This window comes from Asparagus officinalis, chromosome 1 (assembly GCF_001876935.1).
Source record: "Asparagus officinalis chromosome 1, Aspof.V1, whole genome shotgun sequence".
NCBI classification, from domain to species: Eukaryota; Viridiplantae; Streptophyta; class Magnoliopsida; order Asparagales; family Asparagaceae; genus Asparagus; species Asparagus officinalis.
In genome coordinates, this window is record NC_033794.1 from 65,200,460 (window position 1) to 65,217,805 (window position 17,346).

The following is a 17,346-nucleotide window of genomic DNA, read 5'->3' on the forward strand; positions in this document are numbered from 1 at the left end:
GGCCCGCGAGACAGTAAATACTGTCTCGGGAATAGTAACTGTCTGGCAGTTTTTGTTGTAACTGCCTTCCCACGTTTTCAATCTCCGTTTTTTTGGTAGTTATTCACGTGATTCTCGCCCACGACGTTCCCCATGTTCTTTGACAGATAATGGCCACGTGTCGGCGGTTTATAAAACAGTTTCTGAGCCTTTAAAAACTGTCTCGCATGCAAGACAGCAAACGCTGTCTCGCGTGTGAGATAGCAAACGTTGTCTCGCGTGCGAGACAGCAAACGCTGTCTCGCACTGTAAGACAGCAAATGCTGTCTCGCGTGCGAGACAACAAAGACTGTCTCGCGTGCGAGACAGCAAAGTCTATCTCGCGTGCGAGACGGTCTATGTCCTTTTTTTTGACTTTTTGGATGAATTCCTTCTTGAGCTGTATTTGGATATCTTTCGGCATTTTTTGACGCCTACAGACATTCACGGAGATGTGCTCGTCGTAGGGATCTCCTCCTTCATCGAGCGACGTTCTTCTTAGCCTGCTTCAAGGCCTTTGTAGCAACGTCACCATCTGTGTTGATCAAGTTTGTCGCCTCATTGGGCCTCTTGTGACCCGATACTCATTGTCTTGGCACGGGTTTGGCTGAAGCTGAGCCCACTCCATCGGAGGAGGGGCTGTCCGAGCAATCTAACCCAAAGGAGAGATCTTCCTTAGGTGATTCGGCTGCAATTGGAGCAGTTAGAGCTTTTATCTCTTTGGATACTTTGTGGATCTTGCGTATAGCCTTGGGGCTAAGGGATCTAAAGGAAAGAACTTCCTCATACTTAGCTTGATCAACCTCAACAATAAGAATTTCGACAGTTGTTCCAATGAGATGAACGTTGGATTGCGCCACCACTTCTTCGTCAAAGAAGCTCGTCCCCAGCAAAGTCGCCATCTTTTGTTTGGTGAAATTTTTGTAGTAAATAAAATAAAAGAAAATTGATTTGTATTCTCTTGATTTTAATTACAATTTGAATTCCGATTACAAAAGAGAGGAGAATGATCTGGATTCTCCCATTTGTTTAATTCTGGGTTCTTCACGGTAGCGATGGAGTGCCTTCTTCGAATGCTCGTATCGAATTTGCTCTCCGTTGACGATTCGAACATCTTGTTTCACTGGAACATAATCTTCTCCTCATGATTTGACGCTGTGGAGGACTTGCGTGGCAAGTTTGAAACTCTGAATGAATTGATAACTCAGAGCGAGTTTAAACTCTTGTAAAAGAGTTGAATGATCTTAACCGTAATTAGTTAGACAAGCTAAGAACGAAGATAGCTCCTGTTGCCAAAGAATGCCCTTTGCTAATCTCTAGATTTGAAAATGCTCAATGATCCCAAAGATCTCTTTTGATCTGCCCAAGCCGAAGAGCCCTCAACTAAACTGAATTTTCAGTTATTTATAGGGGATTAAGGGGTATAACTGCCCCCTTAATTCACTCCTAAGTGGGGCTGAATGGGGTGTAACCGCCTCCTTAATCCGCTCCTAAGTGGGTGCGGAAATCCCTCAGATCATGGGAAGAAAACGGTTTCTGGAACCGTTCAACTCATGTTTGAACGAGTCAAACACAAATCCTGCATTCTGGAATGAAATCTGCGTTTGAACATAGTGTTTGCGAGCTGCGTTGGACAACAGATGGAACCTGCATTGGCAGCTGTTAGAAGCTGCGTTGGCAGCAGTTAGATGCTGCGTTTGGCAGCGGTTGGAAGCTGTGTTGGCGATAGTAGTTAAAAGCTATGTTTGGCAACGGATGGAAGCTGCGTTTGCAGCATTTAGAAACTGTGTTTGGCAGCGAATGGAAGCTGCGTTTGTAGCATTTAGGAGCTGCATTTGCTTAGCTTTGACTCTGGAATGAGGCCACTTGTGCTTCACCTCTGGGATGCAAGGATGAGTCTTGCATCTTGGATTGAAGAGATCATTGGCTTGTAATCTCTTCTGTCAGAGCGTCGCGACGATCATTGTTTGGTAATCTTTGCTTTAGCTCTTTGAAATGTGAGAGTCGTCAGATTACAAACTCTCATTATTGGTTGTGAAGACCATTGATCAGAGCTTTCATTGGTTGTCGTGAAGGTCGTTGATTTGTAACATTTATCGATCTACATGAAAGTCTTCAAATTGTAGCCATCTGGAAGTCGTTGAATTGTAACCTCCATTGTTGATGTTTGATGGGGATAAGCTATCTGTTGTGATTTTTAGACAGCCTATAGGGAGAGTGTGTGTCAGATTCAAGTGCATCTGACTTAATGTTTGTGGAGTCTTCTGATGACGAACTAGAGTTAGATCTGCTAGTTAATCATATTTCTACTGTTGGCTGGCAACGAGAACCTTTGGAGATATAACCCCGAGTCTAGCTTCACCCATCTGTGGAGAAACCCCCTAAGTTAGAGCTCAAACCTCTACCTAAAAATCTATAGTATGCCTACTTAGGGGAGAACGAGTCTTTACCAGTCATTATTTCTTCTGAGTTAACTACCAGTCAAAAGGAAGCTCTCTTAGATATTTTAAGAGAGAATAGGGAAGCCATTGGATGGACCATGGCTAATATCAAAGGGATTAGTCCAACCATTGTCCAACACCGAATCCATTTGATAGATGATGCCAAACCTACTAGAGATCCTCAATGTAGGTTAAACCCGGTGATGAAAGAAGTTGTTAGGAAAGACATTCTGAAATGTCTCGATCATAGGATCATTTATCCCATTTCTGATAGTTCATGGGTGAGTCCGGTCCAAGTTGTTCTAAAGAAATCTGGGATCACCATGATCCAAAATGAGGCTGATGAGCTGATTCCCACTCGGATCCAAACTGAATGGCGAGTTTGCATTGACTACCGAAAACTCAACTTAGCCACTCGGAAAGATCACTTCCCTCTTCCATTCATTGACCAAATGTTAGAGCGTTTAGCAAGACATGAGTTCTATTGTTTCCTGGATGGATATTCAGGTTACAATCAAATCCCTATCGCTCCCGAAGATCAGGAGAAAACCACCTTCACTTGCCCGTATAGAACATTCGCATATTGACGCATGCCTTTTGGCTTGTGTAACGCACCAGTCACATTCCAACGCTGCATGATTAGTATTTTTTCTGACATGGTAGAGAGATTCCTCAAAATTTTCATGGACGACTTTTTTATTTTTGGTGACATATTTTCCCAATGTTTGCATCATCTTAAACTAGTCCTAGAACGATGTAGGGAGAAAAATCTGACTCTCAATTGGGAGAAATGTCATTTCATGGTCAAACAAGGAATTGTCTTAGGACATGTAGTTTCCAATAGGGGAATCGAAGTGGAAAAAGCTAAGGTAGATCTTATTTCTAATCTCCCTCCTCCCAAAATTGTCAAAGATGTTAGATCGTTTCTTGGTCATGCTGGTTTTTACCGACGTTTCATCAAGGATTTTAGCAAAATTGCTAAACCCTTGACCAATCTCTTAGCCAAGGATACATCATTTGTCTTCTCTCCCAACTGCCTCAAAGCTTATGAATATCTAAAAAAGGAGCTGACCACAGCTCCTATCATTCATGCACCGGACTGGACCTTACCCTTCGAACTGATGTGTGATGCATCTGATTCTGCGATTGTTGCTGTTTTAGGACAACGGTTTGATGGAAAACCACATGTGATCTACTTTACCAGTAGGACTCTGAATAATGCCTAGCAAAATTACTTTGTCACAGAAAAATAGTTTTTAGCTGTAGTCTTTACCTTAGAAAAATTCAGGTCCTACCTCATCGGTTCCTTAACCAAAGTTTTCACAGATCATGCCGCACTAAAGTTTTTTTTGACCAAAAAGGATGCTAAAGCACGACTCATTAGATGGATTCTCCTACTTCAAGAGTTTGACATTCAAATTCTTAACAGAAGAGGAACAGAGAACCCCTTAGCAGATCACCTCTCTCGACTCCCGAATGCACCAACATAAACCGTTCCGATCAATGAGCATTTCCCTGATGAACAACTCCTCCAAATCCAATATGTTCCATGGTTCACCGACATTGTGAACTACATAGTCATGAACCAGATCTCTTCTTATTGGTCTAAACAGGATAGATCCCGTTTTCTCTCCCAAGTAAAATACTTTTACTAGGATGATCTATATCTGTTCAAATACTATCCTGATCAAATCTTTAGGAGGTGTGTTCCTACTGAAGAAACTAGGAGTATTCTATCCTTTTGTCATGAGCAAGCATGTGGAGGCCACTTTGGCCCAAGAAAAACAGCCGAAAAAAATCTTCAATGTGGGTTATCATGGCACACTCTTTTCAAGGTTTCATACGAGTTTTGCAAAACCTGTAACCGTTGTCAGCTTTTAGGAAAAGTCACTAGAAGAAATATAACGCCCTTACAACCCATCTTATCTGTTGAACTTTTTGATTTGTGGGGTATCGATTTCATGGGTCCTTTTCCAAATTCCTTTGGAAATGTGTACATTCTAGTAGCCGTTGAATACATGTCAAAATGGGTTGAGGCGGTAGCTTGCAAAACTAATGACAACAATGTCGTTGTTAAGTTTTTGAATGAGAATATTTTTGCACGGTTTGGAGTACCCCGAGCGATCATCAGTGATAACGGTACACATTTCTATAACCGTTCTTTTGAAGCTTTGATGAGAAAATATTCAATCACACGCAAATTGTCAACTCCTTATCACCCCCAAACCAGTGATCAAGTAGAGGTCACAAACAGGCAGATCAAATAAATCTTAGAAAAAATAGTTAATCATAACAGAAAAGATTGGTCTGTAAAATTATGTGATGCTCTGTGGGCATATAGAACAGTTTTCAAGGCTAATTTGGGGATGTCACTGTACAGGCTCGTGTTTGGAAAAGCTTGTCACCTACCAGTGGAGTTGGAACATCGAGCAATGTGGGCTATCAAACAGCTAAATTTTGACTCAGACTCGGCAGGTAAAAATAGATTGCTCTAAATAAATGAGTTAGAAGAAATTTAAAATGATACATACATAAACTCAAAAATTTATAAAGAGAAATCCAAAATTTTTCATGACAAATCAATTTTACGAAAAAATTTCTCTCTAGGACAGAAAGTTTTATTGTACAATTCAAAATTACATCTTTTCTTGGGAAATTGAGATCAAGATGGACAGGTCCATTTATTATCAAACAAGTTTTTTCGCATGGGGCTGTCGAGATAGAAAATCCTAAAAATGGTAATATTTTTAAAATAAAAGATAGAAAATCCTAAAAATGGTAATATTTTTAAAATAAATGGTCAACGTCTAAAACCATTTTTAGAATTTTCTACGCTCGGAGAGGAAGAGGTGTTGGTTCTTCATGAACCACATTATCTGTAAAAAACTAATAATAAAAAAATAAAAAAAATAATTATAATTTTTCACTCTTATTTGATTTCTTCATCCTCATACTAACAGTAATTGCAGATATTTATCATCATTGTTCTTGGTCGACTGAACAAATATAAGTTCTTCAATTCTTATCTGCTTTACTTTGTGCATCAACGAATTTGCATTGCGGACAATGCAAAATTTAAGTGTGGGGGTGGGAATTAGTTATTTTTTAGTTATTTTTTTCCTTTTTCTTAAAAAAATTATAAAATTATTGTCACTTTCCAAATTAATAGAGTTAAGTAATAATTGATCTAATTGATAGATTTTAAATTTTCTAATTCCTAGTTAGTGATATACTCAAGTTCACCTTTTATGATAACTCCAAATAAATTTCTTAAGAAATGATTTTTCAAGTAGTATACTTTACTTAAGCCTTACCTTAGACTTTTAATTAAAAATAATAAAATTTTTGCATGCTTAACTTAGAGTTGAAAATATATTTTTTAAGTTATCTTGATTTATACATTTTTTCAGACTATATATACTTGCACACATATATATATGCACACATATATATATAAAAAAAACTAACCTTATAAAAGAAGAGTGCAAAAAATGAGCACAATAAAAAACTCTTGAATTCAAGGTGATTCTATCTTATAAAGCCTAAGTTGACTGAGTAATTAAGCCCAAGGAGTATCTCTATACTTAATGACCTAAGCCCAATTAGGTTGGGATTCATTGGCCCAAAACTCGTTAAATGGTCACTTAGAAAGCCCGTTAAAATAGAAAACAATCACCAAGAATTAAAGAGTGAAAAAAAAATTATACATATATATCTATAACACTAACCATTTTTTATATATATTGTTGTTTTGTATATATGGTCTTGAAAAACAATTTTTGATCAAGAGACTTGAAAGTTATTTAAAACAAAGAGTTGGCATGTTCTTTTCAAAACTTTTTAATTAAATTTCTAAGATTTGACTTGGTTTTGTATTGCTATAATGAAAAAGATTTTCTAGGGGATTTACATTGGAGTTATATATAAAAACGTTTTCTTGATTATTAACTAGCTTCAATTAGAATGTCTAAATATATCAAAGATAATTAGTTATTTACTGACTTATTTAACTTAGCAAGTTGACCGAATTTTGTGGGTATATTCACTGCAAACCCTCACGAGACTACAACTCGTCCACTAGGGTAACCTAGGGGCTTAAAGGCTTGTTGTATGCGCTAAATACAACCACGATTCCTGCGAAAGTGAGTTAGATTTTCTTTTTTTTTCTTTCTTTGCTAGAGGACTAGCAGAAGTTTAGATATGGGGGTATTTGATAATCATATTTTATTATAATTTTATACACTCATTATCTAGTTTACATGAATAAATTTATCACTAATAATTATTTTTATCTTTAATTGCAGGTTAATCAAAAATAAAAGCCCAATATCTCTTCTCTTAACAAAGCCCACTAATTAAATGAAGAACTCAAGCATGAAAGCCCAAAAGAAGAAGAAATGTCAAAGAAGCCCAAGCCCAAAGCATAAAAGAAGAAGAAGCTGCGGATTGCAATTGCAGCGCGGCATCGATGCCCACATCGATGCCCGCATCGATGCTGGTATCGATGCCATTGTCATTCTGTTACGAATCAAAGGCTGAAATTCATGGTTTTTGGATAAAATTTCGATCCAAGGGTTCTCATTCACTAATGTTTATTATAAATAGGGGTAGAGAGTGAGGGGTTAGATGTGTGAAAAATTTTGTAACTCTATTTGGAGAGGAGGGTTACTCTTAATTGAGAAGACCTTCCAAAAATTGTAACTTTTTGTTACAATCAACAAAAGAATTTTTCTCCACTTTAAATTGTTTTTCTCCTCTTTGTTGAATGATGAGGATGGAGATGAAGAGCAATTTGAAGGTTTGCATTTTTTTTTTCTTTTTTTAGTAATTTCTTTATTATTGCTTATTAGTTAGATTTACATTCATGCTTGTAATGTAGATTTATTTTTTAGTAATTTCTTTATTATTGCTTATTAGTTAGATTTACATTCATGCTTGTAATGTAGATTTATTTTTTTATCTTTTTATTTCTTTTTGCACTTTAATTTGTAGAGTAGATTTATTTTCTTGCATTTAATTTTTATAATTTATTTTGTAGTTTAGATTTTAATTCTTTGTAGTTAGATTTATTTCTTGTTTATAGTTTAGATTTTTCTTTTTATTTTTGTAATTAGTTCTTTTTCTTCTTTCTTTTATTTCTTAAGATGTGAAATTAATTCTTATAGTAATCTTAGAATTGTATAAAACTAGTCTAATTTTCTTTATGTTATGCAAATTATTCTCTTACACTTAAAATGATCATGTATAGGATAATCAACTAGAGAACTAATTGATAGAAGAAGAATTTGATAATCTATGTTTATCTTGAGTGGTTTGATAGGTTATACTTATAAATTCTAGGATTACTATCTTGTTGTTGTTCTTATCATGATTTTTATTTTGACTTAGATGATAATTTGATAGGTTATACTTTCCTTAAATGGTTTGATAGTCTATGCTTAATAAATCTAAGTTGAAATATGATAAAAAGAAAATAGTTTGTATTTTATAATTGAGATTAGCTAGTGGATTCAATTCTAAATCACTCATATCTTTAATTAAATCCTCCATCTTTTATTTTCTTGATTTTTCTCTTTTTATTCTTGCTTTTTATTTTATTACAGTAAAGGTCAACGCATCAACACATCGACAAATTGAATCCTCCATCTTTTGTTACAGTAAAGGTCAATGTCGATCAACGCATCGACAAATTTGCCAAAATAAGGCTAAGGAAAAATTTTGGGTTAAAGGATGATTCCAGGGAGTTCAATTGCGATTCAGTTATGAATTCCTGAAGAAGACGATCAGTTCAATGTCAACTCAATGACACGAGCTAAGTCAGAAACTTACACACCAAGTTCAGCTCAAGATTTTGATAACGGTCAGACGATAAACGCAGCGTCGAAAGAACTTCATCTATTCAACAAAATACTAAATAGACTAAAGGCTGAAGAAGTCAAGAATTAAAGCAATTCATAGGTCTTTCTACGCAATCTCCTCCACAAAATACTGAAGAGGTTGAAAACAGGGCCTATCTTATCCAAAGCATTTCAGACTCCTCTATAAAAGAATGAGTCTGAAATATTTTTGAGGGGGTATTTGTAGACGTCTAAAAATATCTATAGGTGTTCGAATACAGCTCGAGACTAAGAGAAAATGATGAACGTTATTATCTAAGTCGGAGAGGATTATCCGAGTCAAAGAGGATTATCTAAAGCTGTAAAGAAGCTAACGAGCGCATGAAGCAAGTCAGCGAAGCGTAAAAGTCAACCAAACGACAAGATACACAAAAACGGCAAAAACTACAAGTCCGAAAGGCCAAAAAATGGCTAACTCCCGAAGTGACCCGCGATCACGCGAGACACCAACCAGTGTCCAGCGTCCGCTCAGGACACCAGGACCTGCGACGCACCTGACTTCCCAAAATGCATTTTCGGGTGATTCTTTTAGGATTTCTTCGTTCCAAAGGTTCCCAACTGACTTGATATCATCCATAAACATGGTTAGGCCATTGTCAACTGAAGATATGCCTAAATCATTCATTCTTATCCAAGTACCTTACATCCAAAGCCCTATAAATACAAGCCTAGGGTCTTCTTTCACGGGGGGCGAATTTTAATCAAAGAGGGTGAGGTTCTGTCAAATTGCAGAGCCAAGGACCACAAATTTCATAGGAGGCTAGCAGATCTTGGCGATTTGACAGAGTGGATCTCGCTTTAGATCAGGCCCATCCCCCCATAAGAGACGAGGGCCATAAAGAGTGGATTTTGAGAGATCTGAGGCTCATCCCCTCATGCCTTGAGATTAGGCTTGGACTTGATCTCAAGAAGAGTCGTAATCTCGTTTGGTCGAGATTATCACTTCTGTTCTTATTTCCTTTGTGAAGCAACGAACATTTAGTCTTCTATCAACCGGATCTGATTCGTAGGCGGTCCACGGATAAACCCCGGCACAGGCAAATGATCCCATGCAAACAGAGACTAATAAATAGGATCTGTATGTTATTTGAAGGAGAATATAATTTTTATTTTTATTGTGTAAAGGTATTATAAAAAGACCAATCTTTTTGAACTTGTTGTAATGATCAAAGTTATAACGAGTTATACGATGAAGAAAACAATTTCTGACCCAAACAATCTCTAGATAGAATAATCACCTCTGTAGCCTCCTCTATCACCTTTAGGCCCCCAGGTGGAACATCTCCTTCATAACCACCACCACCAACCGCTATTGTTCCCACTGGTCCTAGCTCTTAGAGCTAGAGCATACTCCTCTTCACCCTCCTAGGTCTCTCTGGAGGATGTTTGATGCACCTCCTCAGTAGTCTAGTATTCTTAAGTACCCTCAGTCCCCTCCTCCACCCCAAACCTCTTATGGAACTATGCCATCAAATTCGGGCCCTCACCGATAGTCCGGTTCCATCACCACCACACTTGTATAACCCCTTCATATTGGACAATTATTGACCCCTAGCTAGTCCGAAGCCTCAATTCAATCTGCTTTAATGCACCATAAAAGAAGTTCAATATATAAAGAAAAATAAATAACAATTAAGCTCAATACAAAATGATCTTTACAGCCCTTTTGATTTGCAAACTGTTCTTCGAATGATCCAAGTGAACCATGAAAGGCTCTCCTTGATCACCAAACTCAACCATAGGTCTTCATCCTCTTTCTCTCTCTTTTTCTCTTTTAATTAGGTTAGGAAAACAATACACAAAATGTGGGAGACGTTTGGATCTTGATATGCAACAGATAGCTGAGATCAAAAGCTAAAAACATGAATTAGTCATCTCAACCATTGATGGTGGCCCTCAACCATCGATGGTGTTGAGTGACCATCAAATGGTAGAGGACACCATCGATAATTTAAACATCACTGGACATTTGCACTATCAATGATTTAAGGGAATCATTGATGGTCTCGTGGTCATCATCAATGGTCAATGTGCACCATCGATGGTCCACAACCTGAAATCACCTTTTGGGTTGATTTTCACGTCTCGTTCTTGTTATTATTCAAATAAGCACTAGTACAAAACTGATCTGTCCAAACGGTTGTAATCGTTTGGACAAATGCAGTCCCAAACGGTTACAACCGTTTGGCCGAGTAAAAAAAACTGTTTGGGCTGAAGCCATTAGGGAAGAGTTTTCCACAACGGTCTCCCAAACGGTTGTAACCGTTTGGGCAAAATCTTAAACGGGTGTAACCGTATTTTAAATATCTACCTGCTTACATTTAATATGCACATCTCACACAATAATTTCTCAATATATCACATTGAAATCAAAAATATATACATACACCAAAATACTCAAACAATGCTAAATATCCAATATTATATATACATACACAATGAAAAACATCCAATATTATATATATTTTTCTAATATCCAAAATGACTCATACATCCAAAATATAATATAGGAGTGGCTTGATCCATCCAATCAAGAAACATTTTCAACACTTGAACTTTCACCCTTCACCTTCAATTCAACTTGGACCTCAGGAGCTGCACTTGCATCAGCTTCAGACTGCACATTCGACGCAATCTCGGGTTCAGAAGGAGCAGAAGCCTCTACAGTTGGAGAGCTCTGAGGCTTAGAAATAACTGCAGCCTCTACAATACTTGTAGGCTTGAACTCGCCGATATAGTAACTGAGTGGAGGTCCAGAGTACTCTGTACTCTGAACTTGAGGTGTTTTTTTGTCAACTTGTAGAAGAATTGCCAATACTGCAGCAACTGATATTAGAGCTAAACCAGCGGCGATGACTGCAGTATTCTCTGTTCCTGATGATGATGTGTCTGCTGATCCAGAACTTTGTCAATCAGCTACCTCTTCGTCCTCTACTAATGTCTTCAAAATAACATCAATCTCACAAGTGAAAATTTCACAAGCAATGAAAGGGAACCTGGTTCACAAAATAACTTTAGTGAAAAAGAAAAAACAGAAACAAAACTGCACTGAAATCCAAGAATACAACAGCCACAATTTAAAATAGTAATAAAGCATACTTGAAGGCTCGCTTGCTTTCAGCATCTGCAGGAGCATCTTCCGCAATATATTGCACCAATTGTTCTACTTGAGCTCTCTGTCTCTAAGGCTGGATACATAAAGTATCAAGTTAGTCCATTTTCTCACTATAATATTACTTTTTATGAATAAAGTTACATAAAAATTTGCTCGCCGATTTGCAAGCTGGTTTCCTTTTCCCTTCAAAACCAGACATCATTCAGCATTGGTTGCATAGGCCACTACCTTGGATGGACTTACGTATTCTATTTAGTAGAACATACTAATAATTATATACATAAGCTTTCTGCCTGTATTTTCTAGTGAACTACGAAGAAAAGCATGCGCGTAAGAAACAAAATATTTTGAAACTAGATTAAGTTCTCAGGTTGAAGAAGCAGAAAGAAAGGATCAGTAATGACTGAAACCAAAAAGCCAATCAGCATAGGAATTATTGAAATACCACTGCTCGCCAACCAACAGAATGGACCAATCAAGCCATTTATTTTCTGTTTATATTTAAAATCAAAACTAGTCCTACTACACCCAACCCAGAATGAACAAGTGATAATTTCAACTCTTCTCTGCTCAATAAGTAAATTTCCAATTACAGAAAACATTTTAAGAGAAAAAAAAAAATATATATATATATATATATATATTACAAATTTATAAGGTGGGTGTTTAAAGCTTTGCATACTTGAATCATATCTTCTTCATCCAGAAGTTCTTCCTGCGTGAAGTTTTCCTTGTCCAATATGGACTCAATCTGGAAAAAAATGCAGTATCAGTCATGAATAACATAATATGTGAATGATGATTAAAGATATATTTAAGAAAAAAGAATTACCAAGACATGATAAAAGTCAGATCCCAAAACAGTGACATACTTGTTAACAGAATATTCAAGTTTTGATGGTTTAAGAGACCAGTCTAGTTCAACTTAAAATGAAATACCAAGACTTGAAAAACTAATATGAGAACAAGCCTAATGTAATGCACTATGCCTGAAACAAAAAAAGGCCTACTAGCAGATGAATCTAGTTTTAGCTGAAGATGGTGACATATAATCAACATTTCTCGCTACAAATCATTGGTCTTCTTTCAATACTAAAGTTCAGAAAAGGATTCATCAAATAAGCCACATCAGAAACTAACCCAAAATAAAAGGTAACGCCAAACTAATGACTCAGTGTTTACACAGAGAGCTATACTCAGTGAATAGCTCTATATTTGGTTCATAAAAATTAATTATGCATATTATATAGCTCGCTGCTCATCAATTTAATACCTTTCATCAGTCCTCTTTCCAGACTACTAAAATTGGACTCACTAAAAAACTTACCGATCAAGTAATTTATATAAAATTTAGTCCACACAGGTCTATGGTCATCAGTGTCATGGCCTCCGAGCAATTTTATTGAAGCCCCAATAAACAACTGACTAAATAACTACTACCCAAAGTCAATATCTAGTCAGTTTAACCCTAATTTCTCTTAAAGAAAACTTATTCTGTAAACAGGTGTTGGATTCCTACTGCAAAAAGACCCAAAAATCAATTTTTTTAAAAAAACATTAAATCAATCTACTAATAGCAAAGCTGAATTGAGTTTGAAACACGAAAAAGCCTACGGCTTACCAATGAAATTGAACAAAAGACACGTAAAGCAACCTAAATTTTACCAATCCAACAAATCTAGCAAATTAACCTAGAATTCAAACGTAGACACAAATCAAAGTTCTATTAGTTATTGATACTCACCGGAGACGAAGCAGAGAAGTTGGGGATTCTCCAAAACATCTTCAAATGACAATAATTTGCAGAGCGAATTAAACCGAACTAGGGTGACGAATCAGGGATCTGGTCACCGTCGACGAGAGAAGAATCAGAGTCCGCTTGAGAAATTGAGGGGATTGAGGAAGTAGAAGAGCGAGAGCAGCCAGAAAAAGGGGGCTCAAGAGAGCGAGAGAAACCCTAGATTTTGGGAGAGGGGGGCGTTTTTTTTTTTGGTTTGAAAGAGGTGGAGGCGGATTTGAGAGAGTGCGGTGAGATATTAATTTGGGGATGAAAATTTGGCGCTGCTGGCCGCTGGTTGAAAATTTTGGACGCCACTCGTGAAAAGTTTGGGGGCGAACGAGCGGGTTAGAAAACATTAATTACAAAATTATTTTTTAAAAACCCTAACATAGCTTCCAAACGGTTGAATCTGTTTGGGCTAAAATATCCCAAACTGTTTAACCCGTTTGGGAGCTCTATTTGAGACTTTTCAGTCGCCCAAACGGTTTTAACCGTTTGGGATATATTAGCCCAAACGGTGTTGACCGTTTGGGCTATTTTGACTTGTCTAACAGATCCGTTTTGTACTAGTGAAGAGATATTGTACGTACAACGTCCTCACAATACCTATTTCACACTAAAGGGAACCAACTTTTTCAGATCCAGATTACCACTAAGAGTAGCATAGGCTGAATAAGTACTAAATAGGGGTTTAGTTTCATTCCACATAATACATTGCCCCTCAATATCTACACATCTCAAAGCATCATCTCTAAGGGTTAAAAGCTTTCTAAAAGAATTTTCAAGTTATATAGATTAACAGTTGCATCAGCAATGATGTTTGTCATTAGGAGTTTCTCACTTAGAAAGTAGAATAACTGTACAAATACAATGCCTTTGGAAATCAGATAGAATTGCTAATCCATCATTCATTATTTTGGATAAGTTTTTAGTATATCTTTGGTGTGTCTGGATATATTTCGAATCTTATGTCAAGTCAGAAAGAAGTATCAAACGCATATCCATCAGGTATTGAATACATCCCTTGGGTCAAATTATCCGTGCTGCATAGATTTTGCATACCCATGCTAGATGTATTTTACAGAGAAGAAAAAAAATGGTTCTATTACATACTACTTAATTTAGGAAATTGGCCTTTCTTCGATATGAATTGGTGTAGGTAGTATGCTTCTTCGTATTTGTTGTATTAGCAGAAAACATAAGTAATAACACAGGAATCTCATTATTAAGCCATTAAGCCGCGTCCCACACATTAAGTGAGCAGAATATATAAGCATGAGCAGCACTTTGTGCACCCGAATCTTGTGCATGGATTTCTTGCTAGTAACATAATTTAAAAGATTTTTTGCTCAATATCTCCCGCTACTCAACACTGTCCTTCTCTTGTGGTCAGCATTAAAATGGTTAACCATGAAAACATTGATGTTCTTTAAAAAGAGATGAAGCCACAAAATCTGAAGAATATGGCAGAGAGCTTCAGAAATTATTTCAACAAAAACTCAGCTTTAAGGTTGTTAAAGATACCTTCTACTACACCATAACTCTGAGAGTCACGGCGCGGGTTAAGGATTATAGTTAAGCGCTCTTTCCATGGGCAAAAATCTAGAATCACGCAGCAACATCTCTTAATTTTAATCATCATTAAATACATGGCTAGTGGGATTTGAACCCGGGTTGCTATGATATCATGTTAAAGGTCCTCCACTACACCAAAACTTTGTGAGTTATGATAAGAGTTGAGAGTTATACTTTTACTCCGACAAAGTGACGGAGGTGAGTGACATCTCTGACCAGTACCTCCTTTCTCTCCATCTGATATATTGGTAGCAAATTGGTGTTCTAGAATTATGGTTATTGAAAAGCATTCCTTCATTCCCCTCATTCAATATGCGCAATATAAATCAATATGCGGAGCAAACTCAGATTCATTCATCCTCCTCTCTAATTCATCAACCACAAAGAATATTTCCCGTGACCTCGGATGGGACAAGTCTTCAACTCGAAATGACTGAAGTTTCCCATTGATCTCAATAAAGCTATTTCCAATTTCCTTTGCCACTCCTCTCTCCTCCATTAGTACCCGGACTCTTGCCACACCACTCCACATTCCAGTAGAAGCATATATATTAGAAAGCTGAACATAGTGACCAGCATTCAACGGGTCAAGATCAAAAATTTGTTCTGCAGCCAATTCCCCGAACTCAACATGGTTATGGATCCTACAGGCATTTAACAATGCCCCCCATACACTTTTCCAGATGACCAGCTCGAGCAAGAAGGTCCACAACACAAGCATAATGTTGATGTCTTGCCTCAATTCCATACTCTTTCATTGAATCAAAATATTTCCAGCCCTCAGCAACTAGCCCAGCATGATTGCATGCCGACAAAATACCCACAAATGTGACATCATTTGGCTTGATTCCTACAGTTATCATCTCATTGAACAATCTAATTGCTTCCTTTCCATGGCCATGTAATCCATAACCGACAACCATAGCACTCCAAGCAACCACATCTTTATCTCTAATAGTTTCAAAAACTCGATGAGCGTTGCTTAGGCTACCACACTTAGCATACATATCAATGATAGTTGTCTTAACAAAGATGTCATCTTTATACTCACTTTTGCAAGTATAGTTCTCCATCCATTTTCCAACTTCAAGTGAGCCTATTTGAGCACAGGCCATGGTTGCCGATCTTATTGTAATTGAATCGGGTATGATATTTCTTGCAACCATTTCTTTAAACAAGTCCACCGCCTCGGTGGCAAATCCATTTTTTGCATACCCAGAAATCATGGCATTCCAAAGAATCACATCGGGATTCTGCATTGTATCAAACAACAACCTAGCAACAAGCACTTGGCCACACTTAGCATACATAGCAGAAAGAGTAATAACCAAATCCATTTCATCATCCAACCCCAATTTCACTATCAATCCATGAACAGAGCTCCCATGCCCTAAGTCATCAACATCAGTATATGCCTTCAACACAGTAACTAATGAAATGAAATCGGGTCTAACATCCGATGAAACCCTCATAGCCTGAAAAATGCGGAGTGCTTCTAACGGGTACCTGTTTTGAGTTAGACCCGTTATAATTGAAGTCCAAGAAACCACATTCCTACTCTTCAACTCATGAAACACATCAGTAGCAAGTTTAATTTCACCACACTTTGCATACATCCATATTAGCCCATTCTGAACAAAAGTATCTGATTCAAAACCAAAACGCACGATAAGGGCATGGACGGAACGACCAAAATTGAGGCTCGAAAGCCCTGTGCATGCCTTGAGAATAGGCGGGAGAGTGAACCTGTCAAAGCCCATATTTGTTCTTATCATTTGGGAGTAATATTGGAGGGTGTGGTAGAAGAGGTTGTGATTGGAATGAAGTTTGATGATTGAGTTATAGACGAAGATGTTTGGTTGGGGAATTTGGTCGAACAGTTGGCGAGCATGCTGGAGTTGGTTGAACTTAGAGGAAGATTGAAGGAGTTTTGAGGTGAGAGAGTGGGAGTTGAAGAGCCCAGAGGTGAGAATGAGAGCGTGGATTTGGAAGACTTGGGAAGGGTGAATTGAGGAGTCGAGGAGAGAGGAGAAGAAAGGTAGTGACATTCGGAGCGGGTGGCTCTTTCTTTATCCGGGGGATTGAGACGACGGTTTAAACAGATATTCAATGACGTGACCTATCCATCCCTGTGCGAACATAACCGTTTTGATCCGAGAATTTGGAGAAGTTGAGAAAATTATACAATTACATCTGAAGAGTTTTCATATTTTGAAAAAGATGCTTAAACTTCCGTTTGAAGCCCAAGCTCAAAATTTATCAGCAATATAATCGCAGCATAGAGAAAAGTCTGTCAATTTGACATCCTATTTTGCATTGCAATTCATCAGTTACACATTTTTTTAATATATATATATGTATGTCAAAGTAGGACATATTTGCACTTAAATTCAATAATATGAACGTACAACCAAAAAACCACATATTACAATCACTATATCACACGAAACTAAGCAAACATCTTTCAGTAATATATTAGCATCTTTTAGCAATCTAATCCTAACATTTATCTAAGCTTTG

At 37.2% G+C, this 17,346-nt stretch overlaps 1 protein-coding gene and 1 long non-coding RNA gene across 2 annotated transcripts; both read right to left on the reverse strand.

Annotated features, from left to right (window-relative positions):
- On the reverse strand, positions 10,798-13,569 carry LOC109825311. Its single transcript, XR_002242972.1, has 4 exons — positions 13,216-13,569; positions 12,154-12,222; positions 11,456-11,544; positions 10,798-11,352 (listed from the first exon to the last, which is right to left on the reverse strand). It is a non-coding gene; the product is annotated as an uncharacterized LOC109825311 (long non-coding RNA).
- Positions 14,627-17,094, reverse strand: LOC109825315 (pentatricopeptide repeat-containing protein At3g12770-like). The gene is given in 2 exon segments (XM_020392156.1): positions 14,627-15,503; positions 15,505-17,094. Coding segments are annotated over 2 exon segments (1,740 nt in total). The 5' UTR covers positions 16,875-17,094; the 3' UTR covers positions 14,627-15,133.